This window comes from Podarcis melisellensis (assembly GCF_964234715.1).
Source record: "Podarcis melisellensis genome assembly, chromosome: 2".
In the NCBI taxonomy this organism is placed as follows: Eukaryota; Metazoa; Chordata; class Lepidosauria; order Squamata; family Lacertidae; genus Podarcis; species Podarcis melisellensis.
In genome coordinates this window covers 6,237,522-6,254,011 of record NC_138529.1, presented here as the reverse complement: position 1 = coordinate 6,254,011, position 16,490 = coordinate 6,237,522, and the positions used below count along the sequence as shown (strand labels likewise).

The 16,490-nt window shown below is 46.1% G+C and overlaps 1 protein-coding gene across 2 annotated transcripts in view; it reads right to left on the bottom strand.

Annotated features, from left to right (window-relative positions):
• Positions 1-6,195: 6,195 nt before the first annotated feature.
• The window catches only part of OS9 (OS9 endoplasmic reticulum lectin), a 31,878-nt gene continuing 21,583 nt past the window's right edge, over positions 6,196-16,490 (bottom strand). The window contains exons 11-15 of one of the 2 annotated variants that reach the window (XM_081900745.1): positions 16,072-16,314; positions 14,996-15,218; positions 13,383-13,550; positions 9,831-9,943; positions 6,196-7,455 (exon numbers count right to left, since the gene is read on the bottom strand). In XM_081900745.1, the coding sequence (XP_081756871.1) occupies positions 7,318-7,455; positions 9,831-9,943; positions 13,383-13,550; positions 14,996-15,218; positions 16,072-16,314 (885 nt within the window). In that variant the 3' untranslated portion in view covers positions 6,196-7,317. The remainder of the gene's footprint in view (positions 7,456-9,830; positions 9,944-13,382; positions 13,551-14,995; positions 15,219-16,071; positions 16,315-16,490) is intronic. The other variant, XM_081900746.1, reaches the window with a different exon arrangement.

Sequence of the window (16,490 nt, the reverse complement as noted above, 5' to 3'; positions counted from 1 at the left end):
TGCACTTACATAAAAGTGGGGAGGAGAGTGGGGGAGATCACAGCCGGTGGCAGTGACTGGTGAGAGCTAAGACGATGCTTCTCCCACTCAAACCTGCCATCCCTGAGAGACAGAAAAGGCTGCAGCACCCAGTCAGTTGGCTGAAGGTGTGAGGGGTCTGGGAGCAGTTGTCCTCTCGGCCCCTCTGGAGGGGGGAGTTAATGGACTGGGTGAGGGTTGAGGGGGGAGAAGAAGCTGCTCAACACCTGCCTTCCCTGATGAGGGGGCCACCGCCGCTTCCCCTAGGCCCACAAGCCCCATCTGCGCCTCACTTCCTTCTACAGAAACTTCCTCCTTGACCCTTGGACCCACTCTTGGTCTCGTCCACTCAATCCGTTGGACCCACTTTGGGTCTTGTCCGCTCAACCCACTGGAGCCTGTCTTCACATGCGTGTGGATTCCAAAAACTGACTGAAAACAGGACCTAGCATTGTGGGATGAAAGGAGCAGGTTGGAAACATGTAGGAATAACAGTGCCCTGGTTCAGCACCTGTGCCTGTGTGCGCAGGGCTGCCTGTGAAGGGAGCCCGAGGGAGAACTGTGAAAGCCAAGCCCAGAGCAGAGTGGCTGAGTGGAATGAGAGGAGTGGTTGCTTGGAGTTGCCTTCCCTGTCCATGTCACGGACTGGCTGGACACAAAGGAATGGTGGGAGGCACCCAGTGGGGAACCCCAAGGGAAGGAGACCCAAAGCCTGGAGAGAAGAGGGAGAAGATGGGGGGGGGGGAGAGAAGCGTCAGGAGGGAGGCCAAAAGGCAGGCTGGTGAAGAAGCAAGAGTACCTCCTCTTGCTGCTGCAACAAGCTCCCCTCCCACCTGATCTCCCAGGACCAAGAGAAGTATGAAGCAGGCGCAGTAAAGGCAGGCACACAGGTGCAGTCTCATATTGCTTGGGAAAGACCCAGGAGAGGAGGAGACTAAGGCAGCTGTGGGTAGGCAGGGCCCTTCAGTCCCCACAACTGCCTCCTGGGGGCAAGACCTACCAAAGAAGAGCTGCTGTGCTCTTTAGGATTGGCGCTCCTGAGCAGATCCTGTTTCTTCTTATAAGGAGTTAACTTCACTTACTCTGTGTGATTTATTCCTGGCTCTCTCCTGACAGCCACCTACCTCTCTGCAGGTGTGGCTCTCTCTCCCTATTTGCATCCACTGGTGCTGCTGCCTTTTCCTCTGTAGATGTCTGCCTGCCCAAGAACAGGATAACAATGAGAGCTAGTGTGCAGGAGCACCCCAGTTAAATGATTACCCTTTCTGCCCTCTGAGTCCATACTGCAAGGTCCCCCTTAAAGCAATTATACATCACTTGATAGGGCTGGGAGTTGTTGGGGGCCCTGGTGTACCCCCATCCTCAAAGGAATCTGTGTGCCAGGGCCTTACAGTGTTCCTGGGTGCTGCAAGCTATTTGGAGAGCTGGGGCAGCCTTGGGGTGATGTTTGTGGCTGCTGCTAGCCCTCCAGGTTGGCAACGGGATATTTGTTTGGGCTTCCCCAGGCAATCTCTCCTTTTCTGGACTGATCCCATTGTCTGACTCCATGGCTGCTGGTCCTTGTTGCTGTTGCTGGGTGATGGTTGGGGAAAGAAGCTTGGGAGAGAGCATGAAGGCCTCGTGGGATCTGTTTGACAACTGCCCAAAGTGGCCACTTTGTTTTGCATTGGTTCTCCTGCAAACCATATTGATGTTGCCAAATGGAGACTGGCAGCCTTCCCCACAAAGTCCCTTTTGGCATATGTCTTCTGTGGAACTTCTTAAAAGGTTGTCTGGGGAGAAAGGGTAAAACCGTTTCTAATCCTAATCCCATTGGTAAGCAATTTATTATTTACACAAATTACCGTACTTCCAAGGAACATTGTGGATAGTCATTCTTCACATATATCAGCACACAGAGAATATCTTTCTTAAAACAGCAGGCTTCAGATTGGAAGAACAGAAGCAGACAGAGCCATGCAAGATCTGAGCAAGGGTGCAAAGGTTTACCTAGATGGGCTTCCCGCTTTCCCACAGGGGTCAAGCAGCTGACTCTCTATGACACTAACAAGCAGGGAATGAATTCAACACCAAGCTTCCTCTGTCAATCAATTGCAAATTGCAATTGCAATTGCAAATAGTAAAAACCAGAACACCCCAAAAGTTGTTGAGCTTTTTTGGAAGATCCCGAAATCATTGAGTTTTGTTTTGTTTTTTTAAATCCAGGCGTATGGCATCCCTAGCACACCCACTGCATCTGGGAGTTCCATTTATCCATCACAACTAGTAGTGATTGAGAGCACTGCAATTCTATGTAATCTTTTTGGTTCCATGGGCCAGATCCCTGTCAATCACATATAAATTACATGTCATCACTATTATTATTGACAGGTGGGTTGTCCCACTCTCCTGTCAAAATCCTTTGGACAGGGTTCCCAAGTGCCCAACAGGCAGCTGGATGGCAGGGATCACAGCCTGCTTCCATGGGGCAAATAAGTCAATCAATCATTTTAGAAAGAAGAGCTGCATTTTCCCTATCCTTAAATCTCATGGCACTATATTTCTTTGGCCGTACCTGAGATCTTTAAAAAAAAATCAAAATATATACACAGATAGAAAATAAACCTGTGCAAATTCATTTTTCAATCTTATGTCTGTTACATTTATGGTATATTACCAAAAGGGAAAAGAATAGTCCCAAATCTGTAAATGTGACTATTCTAGGGAAAGTGCCCTTCCCAGGTCTCTTCTATTGGCATAGTCAATAAATCCCCACCAGCCTTTAACCAAAGTATATATCATCATCATCATCAAACCTTTTATTGGAATCACATACAAACATCCATAGCAAATCAATACAGAATTACCACCTCCCCAGTGACACAAAGCTATTGTCAAATGAAAAAAGGCAAAGCAGTCTAACATTACATCTCTAGGTCTCCAGAGAGATCAGACGCCTGCAATGGGTTTTGACGACAAAACACCAAATAAAGATATTTAGCCACTAACTTGGTGAGCTCCTAATCATTCCCCAGTAATAGTAAATGTATGACCTCCAACTCTGGGGGATGCAGAGTTGATCTAGGAATTGCTGGCGGAGATCAGCATATAATTTACATTTAAGAACCATGTGTGTAAGAGTTTCCACCTGATGGTCTTCACATGGGCAAATTCTTTCTCCTTCCACCATTCCGGTGAACCTTCCCCAAAGGAGATTTGATGGATTTGAATTAAACCTGCCCAGCGAAAATGCCCCTCTTTCTTGAGGATTAAGCAAAAATTCAAGATATTTATGGTTAATTTCATGTGCCCAAGGAAGTTGAAAGTGAAGTGGGGAACATATTTTCTTTGCTGCTGCTGTTAGTTCCTGGCATTCAATGTCCCACAACCAATCTGTTGTAAGGCAGATGTTTAATCAGCATAAAAAAAATCTCGCCCAGGCAATGGTCTCTACCAAAGTATATATCAATTAGCTTGACCAGTTAATGTTTACATTTTGTATGCTTTTCCCCCAAAAGAGCTACTTGCCAAACCTTTGATACCGAGATTCTAATTGAAGTTATTCCAATGTCTGGCAATAATAGCCCTGTTTTTTGTTTGTAATATCAACATATTCTGTCACAAAAATGTCCTGCAAAGCCAACTGTGGGGAGGGCAACATTTATTATGTCACCATTAAGCCAATTTCTCTGAATTGTAGTTCCTCAGTCAGTATGCAAGTTCCCATAATGCTACACATCTAAACTGTATGTTGGCCACTGTTCTTAACGGCGAGTCTCCATATCTTCAACTCCTCAAAAGATTCCATCAACGGTGTCTCCGAAAATTTTTACACATCGTTTGGGAAGACAGGCGAACTAATATCAGTGTACTGGAAGAAGCAAAGATCACCAGTGTTGAAGCAATGATTCTTCAACATCAACTTTGTTGGACTGGTCATGTTGTGTGGATGCCTGATGATCGTCTTCCAAAACAACTACTCTATGTACGATTAGCTCCCTATGGGGCAGAGGTTGTGGGTATGTGAGAAGTACAATCAGCTCCTGGCTCCCTAGGAACAAGTTTGCTCTCTTGAGACTAAGGTAGCAGAACTAGGTGTAACAGAGGCAGAGAGTGTGGTGGAGGTGGCGGTCAGGGACATGGTATCTGGGTCCCATGCCCACAATGACAACTCCACTGCTATCAGGGAGAATGGAAGTCTTGAGGAACGAGATCATCATCTTGAGGAAGACATTGACGCATTCCCTTAGAAGGGACCCATACCTTGGGGGATAATCATGTAACCTCTCATGCCGAAAGTACCCTCCAGTGGCGTGGAGGAATTGTGGTAGTAGGCGACTCTATTGTTTGGAATATATAGTTGGGTGTGCAGTCGGCATAAAAACTGCAGGATGAATTTCCTGCCAGGCCAATCAGTGCAGGGGAGCCAGTGGTCATGGTGCATGTTGGCACCAATGACATGGGGAAAGTAGTCTCCCCCTCGGGTGTAGATGATAAAAATCAATGAAAATCTAAATGGTGGTAGCAGAGAACCAGTCATTGTAAGAGGAGGGGAACAAGATAGCAATTCAGAGGTGCCATAAGCACTTAGACAGACAGTATACAAGTGTTTATACACCAATGCTTTACGCCAGTTGCTGGAGACCAGGGGAGGGGAGAGGGCTCTTGGGCTCATGGTTTCCCACATGCATCTGGTTGGCCACTGTGAGAACAGGATGCTGGACTGGATGGGCCAGTGGCCTGATCCTGCAGGATGCTATTCTTAGGTTGTTTATTTTAGGGTCCCTCCACTCAGATGGAGACTGAAATGAGTGGCAGTTTAAAATCCCGAGTTATACTCCATAGCTTATGGCAAATGCATACATTTTCACGTGTATTTTTCGTGTGTATAGGGCATTGTTTCAGAAACGGGACTAATCCATTTGCAAATTCATTCAGGGCTCCAGCACTTCATGAGCTCTGCCAACCAATTTGATCGCTAGCTTGTGCCTTTTTAAAAGGAAGAGAAGCTGGATCCAGGAACAGCAATGGCTTGGGATTTCCCTCCAGATGTCTAAACTAGAGCTTTTAAAAGTCTCCTTGTCTCTCTCATCTTCAGTGACCATCATGAAAATCTCAGTTCTCCTTGTGCTGGCAGTGAATGCCTTGGTGTCTTTGGTTGGGCAGATGAAATTAATTTTCCCTGTGCTTCTGATGGGTGGATTAAGAGACACGAGCAAAACATTTCTCTACAGCCAGGCCTTTGGCTGATTAAACATTTGATGGCCTTTAAAATGTGCTTGTGGTAGGGGGTGTTATTAGTTTGTTTGTGGTTTTAAAAAATGTATTATGTGTTCTCAAAATGTATTATGTGTATTGTTATGTTGAACTGAGCTTTTTTGTGTGAGAGACAGGAGGGCAGTGTCCTGCCATAAACAAGAAGTCTATCTAATTAATTACCCACCCTTCACCCTAAGATTTCAGGGCAGGTAACAGCGTTAAAAACAGTATTACAAACCATTTAGAAACAACTTACAACCAATACAATAAAAATGGGAGTGGAAACTGTTGCTAAAACCAAAGATGATTTAATTTGTTTAAATGCTGTACCTAGGTATTTGGTTAAATTGGAAATTTAAAATTTCTGTCATTGTGGTTTTGCTTCTTTACTAATTTGCTGGTTATCAGGCCCACTTACTTAGAAGATTTTGTCATTTTGGAATATTGTTGGCTTTTTGTTTATTTTTATTACATTGTTCCAAGCTTAGCCGGGGCACATGTGTGCCCAGCGCAGACCATTGCCTGGGTCAGGTACCTGTTCCTAAATCCAGCCTTAGATTTATTTGCTTAATGAGACACTGCCCCTTTGCCATCAAGATCCTCAGTAAGGCACCTTCACTGAAGATTTGCAAAAACAAACTGAAAAAAGGCCTTCAGCGCATTGCAAGACACATTTTATATCACATGTATTGGTTTGTGAAGGTAAAAAAAGATCACTCTAATACATTAGGAATTCTGTATCCAGTGTCCTTGCTTGGCTCATTTGCATTCTCTCTCTCTCTCTCTCTCTCTCTCTCTCTCTCTCTCACACACACACACACACACACACACACACACACACACACACAAGCAAAACATTGAAATCTAGTATTCTGGGTTGATCTGGGTTTATTGATAGGAAAAAAGAGAACTGAATCATCCTGTACATGCCATGGCCTCTCCCCTTCCTTGGCCAGGGACTCCTCACCTCCAGTCACCCATCACGTAAGCTGAACGCTTGTCTTGCTGCAAGAGATTTCAGCCAGGCTTGTGGCTTGAGACTTCACAGAAGTAACAGCCAGCCTTTGCCATAAGATGCTGTGTTTCAGCACAGTTCAGCGCATACTCCCATGCCGAGGGCCTTAGTATATGTGAAACAATGCCGGCAGAGAGAACAGTTTGCAACATTCTCCCAGCCAACCACTATTTTGCATTCTCTCTTTGCTGGGGTTCACTAGACCAAGGCTGCAGACCTTGCACAATGGCTTGGTGCTATGCAAATGAAAAATAGTAGAGGAATGGCCTGTAAACGACAGAGCAGACTTGAACTTGCTTCATGCAAACCTTCCCTCCCCAACAGAATGCTAGGAAGAGGCCAAGACAGGACAGGGAAAGCACGTCCTCTCCCTCGCCACCCTCCTCCAAGTTCAAGGCACACAGGTGAGAGGCAGCCATCTGCATAAGCCCAGGGGTTTCCTCCACATACACAAGCGTTTTGGGGAAAGTGGGGAGGGTGGTGAATGAGTTCCAGCTCTCCACTCCACGTTGCATTGAGCCAAAGGCCTGTTTCCACCCGGAACTGCACACCCCAAAACAGCATCAGGTCAAGAGATTCTTGGCTGCACAAAGCTCCCAATGAGTCAAGTGGGTGGCCTGGTTTTTGTTGCTCCTGTTGCCAAGCACAGCTGGCATGAGACTGTGAGGGTTGACGCCAACAGCATGGCATGGGAGGGCACCACAGATTTGGCACCAAGGCTGCCATGGCCGTGTGAGGCAGCTTATGGAAGCCTTTTAGGCTATGGTGGGGACATGCCTGAGGGTACTTGAGAGAGACAGAGAAGGGAATGGGAAGGAGGGAGAGAAAGAAAGAGAAAGAAACTCATGAGACGGTAGTGGGTCAAGTTTGCACCTTATGGGCAAGAGATGCCCCTCACACTTGCCAGTCACTTTGTAGGCAATTCTAATGGGATTCTGGTCACTATTGAAACACACTGTTCTTCCTGGTGAGCAACTGAAACGGTGCCCAAGAAGTCTTGCAGGGGGGAAAGCCACAGGTGACCAAGTTCCAACGCTTGTTGAGGTTCAGAAATCCAGTTCATCTGAATCAGCGCTGCCAGCAGCTGGTAGTTCATCCTGCCTGCGCCCCCACACAAAACGATAGTTGTCTTCCAGCTGTCGCTGCCTCCGCTGCTCTTTATGAGCTTCTTCCGTACCCTGGATCTAGGAGGGGAAGCAAAAGGCAGTGAGGGCAGGGAAGAAGCACACCAACACATTCGTGTATGTGTATGTATACATCTTCCTATATACATCAAAATGAAACCAACATTGGAGGATTTGTAGTGCTGTATCACAATCTTGGATTTGCACGGAGTCAGGGTGCAGAAAAGTGGTGGTTTAAAACAGTAGAAGCATGACTAAAGCTGGAAAGGAAATGGAGGTTTCAAACAACACCAGAAGTTTTGGGACAGCAGGAATAGAGACAAACTGAAAGGGGAAAAGTGGCGATTTTATACAATGACAGAGGGTTGAGTACAATGAACATGGGGAGGGGGAGAGAAATGGGATTTCAAAACAAGGTTTGGTACAGCAAAAAGGGAGCTGGGAATGGCTCTGTTGTGTTAGCTTTTTGATGTTGGCAGAGAAGGGTACAACACAGAAGCTATTTCTTCTTGTTAAAACTGATTTGCCTTTTAAAAAGACCACACCTCAGTCTCTCTCCATCCTTGCTTTACTCAAACCTCTGCTATTGTTTGAGTACAGTGAGATGGGCGAAAAACTGAAAGGGAAAAAATGACTGTTAAAAACTTCTCCCTCTTCCATTCTTCACTTGTCTCATGTGTGAGAGATAAACTATGATATTCCATACGACCTTTACATTATGTATTTCTCTCCTGCCACTATGTGTTGTCTTCAATATTCAATTTGGGAACTTAGCAATTATTTTATTAACAAGCAATCACCCATATATGTGCAACAACCATCAACTGAAACCTCTCTAACTGAACAAGCTGACAAGTTTGCTCTTAAGCCTCTATTTATTTTCAAGATACAGTAAGTAACATATCAGCACAAAATGTATGTGCACAAAGTAGCTGCACATTAGGAGAGAGGCGAAGGCAAGGAAATGGGTTGATCTGTGTGCAAGGAAGAGATGAGAAAAGGTGCATAGAGGGAAAAGGGGTGTAAAGGCGAAAATTGGCTTATAAAGGGGGTTACAAAAAGGGGGGTTTAGGAGCCATGAGAAAGGGGTTCAAGATGAAAGCAGGGGTGTGAATGGGTCTGAAGAATAGGAGGAGATTATGGCTTGTTAACTGAGAAGGTGAAAAGTAGGTGCAATATGTAGAAAGAAGAAGATGCAGGACATTAAACATGGGGGTGGTTTCTGTCCAAGGGGGTTGAACAAAATGGGGGGAGGTACAGACATGGGGGTGAAGGTGAAAACAGAGGTGTAAAGTGGAGCTAAGGGAAAGAAGAGAGAAATGTCTTCAGAAATAGGGTTGGGAAGGTGAAAAGCAAGCAGGGGGCACAGCAGTCTCTCTCTCTCTCTCTCTCTCTCTCTGTGTGTGTGTGTGTGTGTGTGTGTGTGTGTGTGTGATATATATATACACATACAATCAATCAAACATATGAATGGTGGGTGACAAATTCTAGGTCCCACTGCCAACCCAAGATATTTTGGCACCGTAAGTATAAAACCTAAATGGCAAGCCCTCTCCCCCAGCAGGGAAGGAATACAGGGAGTGCACTGTAGAGTCCGCCATGAGGAAACACACCCCTCATTCCACCAGGAGGCTCTTCTGCCCAAGCTTTGTTGACATGAATGGGAAGTGCACTGCTCCCATTCATTCCTGTGAAACATGCCTAAGAAATGTTCCTGGGAGATTCTACTCTGTGGCTTTGTTTTGAGTTTCCCACTCTGCTGCCATCTTTAAGGGTACTGAAAAACCCACCCTACTTAAGTGATTACCATTTATTAGTCATGGCATAGCTACTTCCTGCAGGGGTTTTACCAGGCGAATCTTGTGGTCCTGTCCAACTCTACAATTCTCTGATTCTATGTTCAGAGCAGGGCCGGCCCACCCATAAGGTGAGGCTACCGCCTCAGGCGGCAGCATCCGCTGTAGCAGAAGATCCAGCCTCCAAGGAATGCATCGCCCACTGTTGCCAACTACAGCTGCAGCACACTCCTTGGGGACCAGATCTGCCCCACAAGTGGCCTCTTGGCAAATAGAAGGTGCTGCTGGTTCCCCCCCCCCCCGTTGTTCCCTTGTTTCCAGGGTAGATCTTAATTCCCCCCCTTGTTTCTGATGCAGATCTTCACTCACCCCTTCTTCTCTGGCAGGGGTGGGTGAGGAGTACCATTTTGCAGTTGGCTTCAGGTGCCAAAATGTTTTGGGCCAGCCCTGGTGCACAGACTTGTCCCCACCAAAGACCACAACTATAGCCAGTCTCTCCACGTCTTCCACACCAGAGGACAGGACTTGCAAGGAATTCTTCCTCTTCCTTATTCCATATTAAATATAAACATGGTGTGATATGGAGGGGAACAACCTCTTTCTCCTCATTAAAACACTCCCTTCCTCTTGGGCCCTCACCAGAATATTGAAGAAGATGTCCTTGAGATTTTTGGTGTCCTCTTCTGACAGCCAATGGGTATCATCATCGTCGCCCAGGCCACCCGTGGTCACAATCTTGATTTCAATTTTACCTGCCAGCCACAAAGTTAGCCACACATTAGTTGCCCTGTCCCCAGTCCTTGGTGGGTCATATTTGAGGGAAATGGGACATGAAGATACAGGAGCACAGCAAGGAGGTCTAGCAGGCTTGCCCTGCTAAGAAACAGACAGAGGGCATCTCTTAACTGGAGAAGCAACAGCAGGAGATGCAGCCACATCAGGGCTAGCCTGCCCTCAAACTGCAACCAAAATGTGCAGCACCCAAACAAAGATCTACACGCAACAGCTGCCAGTCCACACCTCTTCCCTGCATCTCCCAGTAATATTTTAATTAAAGCAGAAGTGCACAGCTTAGCTCAGTATTTCCCCTGCCTTCTGCAAATGCTGGCCAATGAAGCATTGTTTACCTTTGGATGAAGGTAAACAATGAGCACAACTGTGTCCCATCATGCAGTTGCTATGGCCAAGTGTTATTGGAGCAGTGTGGGGAAGAGGCACAGCAAAAGGTCACAGGCAGTTTGGTCTCCAAAATTCTGTTTGGGGAAAACAGTACTGTGCTAGAGGAGCTGTTTTTATGGCCCTCTTCTGGTTTTAAAGAGCTATTAGCTTGGGGGTTTAGCAAGAGCGTGTGCACGCACAACCAGTTATAGTGGTTCCGGAAAGAACAGAACCAAACATTGCAGGTTGGTACATATACAGTGGTGCCCCGCAAGACGAACGCCTCGCAAGACGAAAAGCCCGCTAGACGAAAGGGTTTTCCGTTTTGGAGGCGCTTCGCAAAACGAATTCCCCATGGGGTTGCTTTGCAAGACGAAAAAAATCTTGCATCCCCCCGCGGGTTTTTTCCGCTTTTTTCGCCCTTTTCTTAAGCCGCTAAGCCGCTTAACAGCTGATCGCTGGAAGCCGCTTGACAGCTGTAGCGCTAATCCGCTAAGCTGTCAATGGGCTTGCTTCGCAAGACGAAAAAACCGCTATACGAAGAGCCTCACGGAACGGATTAATTTCGTCTTGCGAGGCACCACTGTAAGTTGCATGCTGCTTTCTCCTTCCTTTTAACACAAGGGGAGTGGGTTTGGGTTCCAGAGAAACCTTTAATGTTGAAGACAAGAGCATGCTGCTCCCACATTATCCCCCAGAACTAAACTGCACATAGGTCTTTTAATTGTAGAAAGGGTCCCGGAATGGTGATGCAGGTACAGCAGGGATGGATGCTCATCTCCATGGTTACCATGTGTGGGTGAACCTGCATGTTGACATTTGACTAACAAAATGCTTAGCTTGCCATTGTTTAAAATCTCAAGAATAGGAACCACGAGGCCTTCAAGACAGTGGTACCTGTGTCCCCACTGTGGAGGGATGCGTGGATCCAGAATTGGCCTCCACAGTTACTTACGGACACACTGTTAAGACCATATTCATGGAAGACAATCCTACTCAGCTACGAGTGATCGCCAAAGAAGAAGAAGGTACCTAACCTTGTGTACAGGTAATTAATGCACTTCAGTCACAATTCACTGGGATTTCAAAAAGAACAAAAGTCAGATGTTGCATAAAGTCACTTGATAGCCTACTATCTTGACTGTGAGTCCTGGAAGACCTGCTCCCGGACTGGTCTGGGAGGGCAGGGCCCTGACTGACTCCAGCTACAAATTCTGTGGCTGCTGAAGAGAATTTTGGGCTGGGTTAGGGGTTTGTGGAGGGGTTACTATCACTGTTGCTGATGCTAATTTTTTTGTATTTTTGTCTTCAGATCTTATTACGATTATGTGGAAATTGTTCAGTTTGGTTGTGTGCTGCTTGATGTCTTTTATTTATTTACTACTTTTGTTATGTTTGTTTTTATGTGAATCTTTTCATGTTGCAAACTGTCTTGAGCATGGTTTTAACTACAGAAAGGTGGCATACAAACAAATTGATGATGACAATACTATGCAGTAGAACCTAGTTCAGGGGTCAGCAACCTTTTTCAGCCCTGGGCCGTCCACCTTCCCTCAGACCATGTGGGGGGGGGGCGGACTATATTTTGGAAAAAAATAAATGAACAACTTCCTATGCCCCACAAATAACCCACAGATGCATTTTAAATAAAAGGACACATTCTACTTGTGTAAAAACCCGCTGATTCCCAGACCGACCGCAGGCTGGATTTAGAAGGCGATTGGGCCACATCCGGCCCACGGGCCTTAGGTTGCCTACCTCTGACCTAGTTCTTACAAATCCAACTTCCCATTTTCTTTACTCCTTTAACACTTTGGTTTTGACAGATATTGGTGATTACACTTGAATTCCTCCCCGTCCCCCATATCAAAGCACATCATAAATGGGATTCACATCAAACTTCTACCTTCATCCACTACAAGCAAGCTCTTTGTTTTCCCCTACTTTACGGCTGAAGGGTCTCAAAATTAAAATGTATAATCTTACAGGCAACTCCTGGTTTAGGCATATCTGAAGGATGCATGACCAAAGATGTCAGGAAAAGGGCGAAAAGGGCGAAAAGGGGCAGAATGGGGTGGAGCCGGCTTACTGTACTTTTAAAAATCTTCAAGTTCTAGAAGTTCAAATCCTGGCCTCAGAAACCTTCTTGGGAGAAGAATTAAGCAGATAATGTACAGTGGTACCTCGGTTTTCGAACAGCTTAGTTCACGAACAACTTGGAACCTGAATGCTGCAGAACCGGAAGTAGGTGTTCCAGTTTTCAAACCTTTTTTGGAAGCCGAACATGCTCCGTTTTGAGTCCTGAGCTTCCGTTTTTACTGTTGCGCTGCTAATTTGCGTCCCCCCATTGTAATCGAATTATTCCGTTTCCGATAGCAGTGTTCTGAGGTGATATTTGGGGCTTAAATTTGGTGCTTTCGTTTTTGCTATTTATTTTGCGTTTTTTGTTTTTGAGGCTTTTTCAGTTATTTTGTTTTTGTGACTGTGTGGAACCCAGTTCAGCTACTGATTGATTGATTGGTTTTGTGACTGTGGAAATGGATAAAAGCCCCCCCATCCAAACAATGACTATCATCAGTGCAGGTAAGAAAAATGTAATTTTAAATTTTATCATCTACAATACTGTCTTATTTATTTTATAGTACAGTACATTGATTATTGCTTTCATTTTATGGATCAATAGTCTCGTTAGATAGCAAAATTCATGTTAAATTGCTGTTTTAGGGGTTGTTTTTAAAAGTCTGGAACAGATTAATGCGTTTTGCATTACTTTCTATGGGAAAGCATGCCCTGGTTTTGGAACGGACTTCCGGAATGGATTCAGTTTGAGAACCAAGGTACCACTGTACTGAGATTATCAGCTCAGGAGCAGAACGGCCAATGGCTCCCTGTGGTTTGCAATTAAGAGAGCCCTCCAGTGACTTTGCATCCCTGACTGCTCTCCCTTAAAGATCTCCCCCTAACCACCACCCCGCCCAGGCTAAAAAAGGCTCAAGGCCACCTCTGCCTGTCCAGGTTACATGGCTGCGTTACCTTCTGCCTTCAGGCCTTCCTTCTCCAACAGGTCCTTAACCACACTCTCTATGTGGCGCAGCTGTGGGTTGTCCCTGCTCATCTCTTGGACTCGCAGCAGCTTCTGCTGAGCGCTGCCTGGCTTTACTTTAGTGACCCTGACTTTCACGCGCCCGTCTGGGTCGCCATCTGAGACAGAAAAGGGGACAGAGGAGGGTCAGTAGGCCAATATTTGGGGGGGGGGGAGAAAGAGAACGAGAGCGCAAGCTGGAAGGGCCTACAAGCAAGGCTGGGGAAAGTCTGCATTCTAAAGGAAAAATTCTGCCAATTGTACTTACGGTGCTTTGAGCACAATTTTTTTTTACTAAGGGTTTATTTTCAAAGCATTTGGAAATTTTGCAAAATGCAGAAGGTCCCTGGACTGCAGAGGAAAAGGAAGGCAGGAAGTCCCAGATAGGTGTGGCGGTTATATTAGGCTGAAAACTGAGCTTCCTAAGTCCCTGAACAGCAAGTTTCTAACCCTTAAGGCAGCCTTTCCCAACCCTGGTGCCCTCCAGACTCCCACCATCCCTGGTAGTGCTGGCTGGGAGCTAAATCTCTGCAGCGTACCCGGTTGGGGAAGGCTGTCTTGTGACTTGAAAGCATCTGGGTGATGCCTGGTTGGAAATGTCACAGAAGGAAAAGGGGGAGAGCTGGGCAAGGTGGCCAAGGCTTCAGTGCCCTGCCTTTCCCAAGGCTAGCAGGAATGATCAACAGTATGAGAAGCAAGCAGAAATGGCAAAATGGGCTTAGCTAAAGAACAAAACAAAAACGTACACATGGGTTAGAATGAAATGCAAGGGGCTTTAAAAAAGGAAAGAGTGGGAACTTCTATGTGGCTGGACAACCCCCCCCCCAGTAGCAAATAACTATTTCCATCAGTTTGGAAACTGGCAAACATTACTGGGAAAACTCCTCCCACCATCAGTTCTCTGACTACAATGCCCCCTGCCTCCCAGTCACTTACTGACCAGCGCTAAGGAAATGCACCTGGGAGAGCAGGTGAAGTCTTGCGTCTTTTTTAAATGTGCAGATAGTCACAAATGGAGAAGGGCATTAGACAGGACAGCTCTGGCAAGTTTGACCGTGAAGCTTATAGGACAGCTTTGGCCAACCTGCGGCACCTCCTGCTGCTTTGGAGCAAAACTCCCACCATCCCCAGCCAGATGGGCACTGGACTCCAAAACAGCTGGAGGGCACCAGGTGGGCAAACCCTGTTCCAGGACTGGTGTCTGAGCAGTTGTGTTACAAAAATGAAACTCTCCAGAGACCCTGCAGGAATTTTAAGAATGAGAGCAAGGATAAGTGATGAAAGAGCCCTTCTAAGAAGTCTCACCCATTGGGCATTCAAAGGCTTCTCCGTAACTACAGTAGTTTCTGCTGTGGTTTTCTTCATCACATCACAACTTGCTAGCTACCTGCTCCCAAATTATTTGCTAAACCCTTGACAACTTGCCCTGCAATCTGCATGTGGATCAACCCTCGATGTGTTATTTATGACAAAATGTCACCCCCTGGTGGCTGATCCAAAAACAGTCCTCAAATTTCCTGGCACTGAAAAAAATGAAGCCAACCTTATCTGTATGTGAACATACCGGTTGCTGGTTTGGCTACGTCTTCTTCAGCAGTATCTTCCCCATCTGCTGCTACCTCTTCTTCCTCCCCTGGCTGTGGCTCCTGCTCCTTATCTCCTTTATTCAAGTCTTTGCCAGGATCCAGCTTGTCAATAAGCTTGTTGAGGGTAGACGCCAAAGACTTGGAGGCTTGCTTCCGATCAAACTCACCTTTCAGGCCTTCTGTTTCCAACTCATCCTCCACCTGCCAGTAAACAATCCAAGAAAGGATAAGCTAAGATCTATTTATTTATTGAGAAAGAGAGAGATCCAGTTGAGTAGCAGCCTGGCTCATTTCCTGCAGTTAAGTGTACAGCAGTTGCTCCCACACTTTCTTGGGCCACTGCTCCCCTGAATCCACTCATCCCCAGTGCCCCCTGCCTACTAAAAGCAATATTCAGAACAGTGGTTTGCATGCCCTACTATGGAAGGTAATAACACAATAAAATTTGAAACAACAACAATTAAATGCACATTTATTCAAAATGCAATCAGAAATATTTAATTAAACAAAACAAATGAACTTGATCTAGTGATACCAGGTTTTCAAAGTCTAACAGTCATTTACACCTTCAGTCTGCTACATAACCCCCCTGCCCCTCCAGGGGGCCAGACCACCCACTTTGAGAACCACAGGTGTAAAGTCTGGATCTGCAAGACTCCGTTTTCAATCATGTTTCTAGTCCTTGTGGTTGTAAGGCTCCACCAGGGCAACCATACTGACTACAAGTCTCGCTGCTGCATCATTCAGACACCACTTCCTCTGTTAGTCCCCTCCCTTCCCACCACTGGTGCTGCCTGAAGAAAGTTCCTTCACCTTGCTGAAGGATTCCCTCTCCTTACTATTTATCATTCTTTGCCAATTTTTTGTCCCTCCCTCTCAGCTTTTTCTAAACTAAAAAACACATATAAAGTTTATAGCCCTTTTTTCCCACAAAAGCAGCAAAATGTGTGCAAATACAAGGTGATTGGGGACAGAGAACATCCAGAGCCCATCAATAGTTTTCTCGGGTGGGTAGTGCAGAAAGGAAATTATAGTTAGTCTCCTGCATCCTCACCTCATCAATGATGTGACCAAACTCCTTTTCCATCTCAGATTTTACCTCCTCCTTCAGCTTGGCCATTTCAGACTTAGGCAGCAGGATGTCTTCCAGTTCCTTCTCAAACTTCCCCAGCAGGTCTTCCTCATCCTTCTCATCCTCCTGGGCCCCTTCTTCAGAGTGCTCTGTCCCCAACGATGGCTCACTTTTGGGTGGGGTTTCTTGAGATGCTTCCTCTGGTTCTCTCACCATTTCTTTGTCCTGGAGGGACAAAGGCGAGGCTCAAACCGATCCAGCTGAGATGCCATCGCAACATGCACATCACAAAGGCTGGACAATCCCTGTCCAGTGGCCCCAGGAACACCTCCAAGTTGTTGTTCCCTAGCAAACACCTGGACCCTGGACATGGAAGTTCCATATACTAGGCAGATAACAAT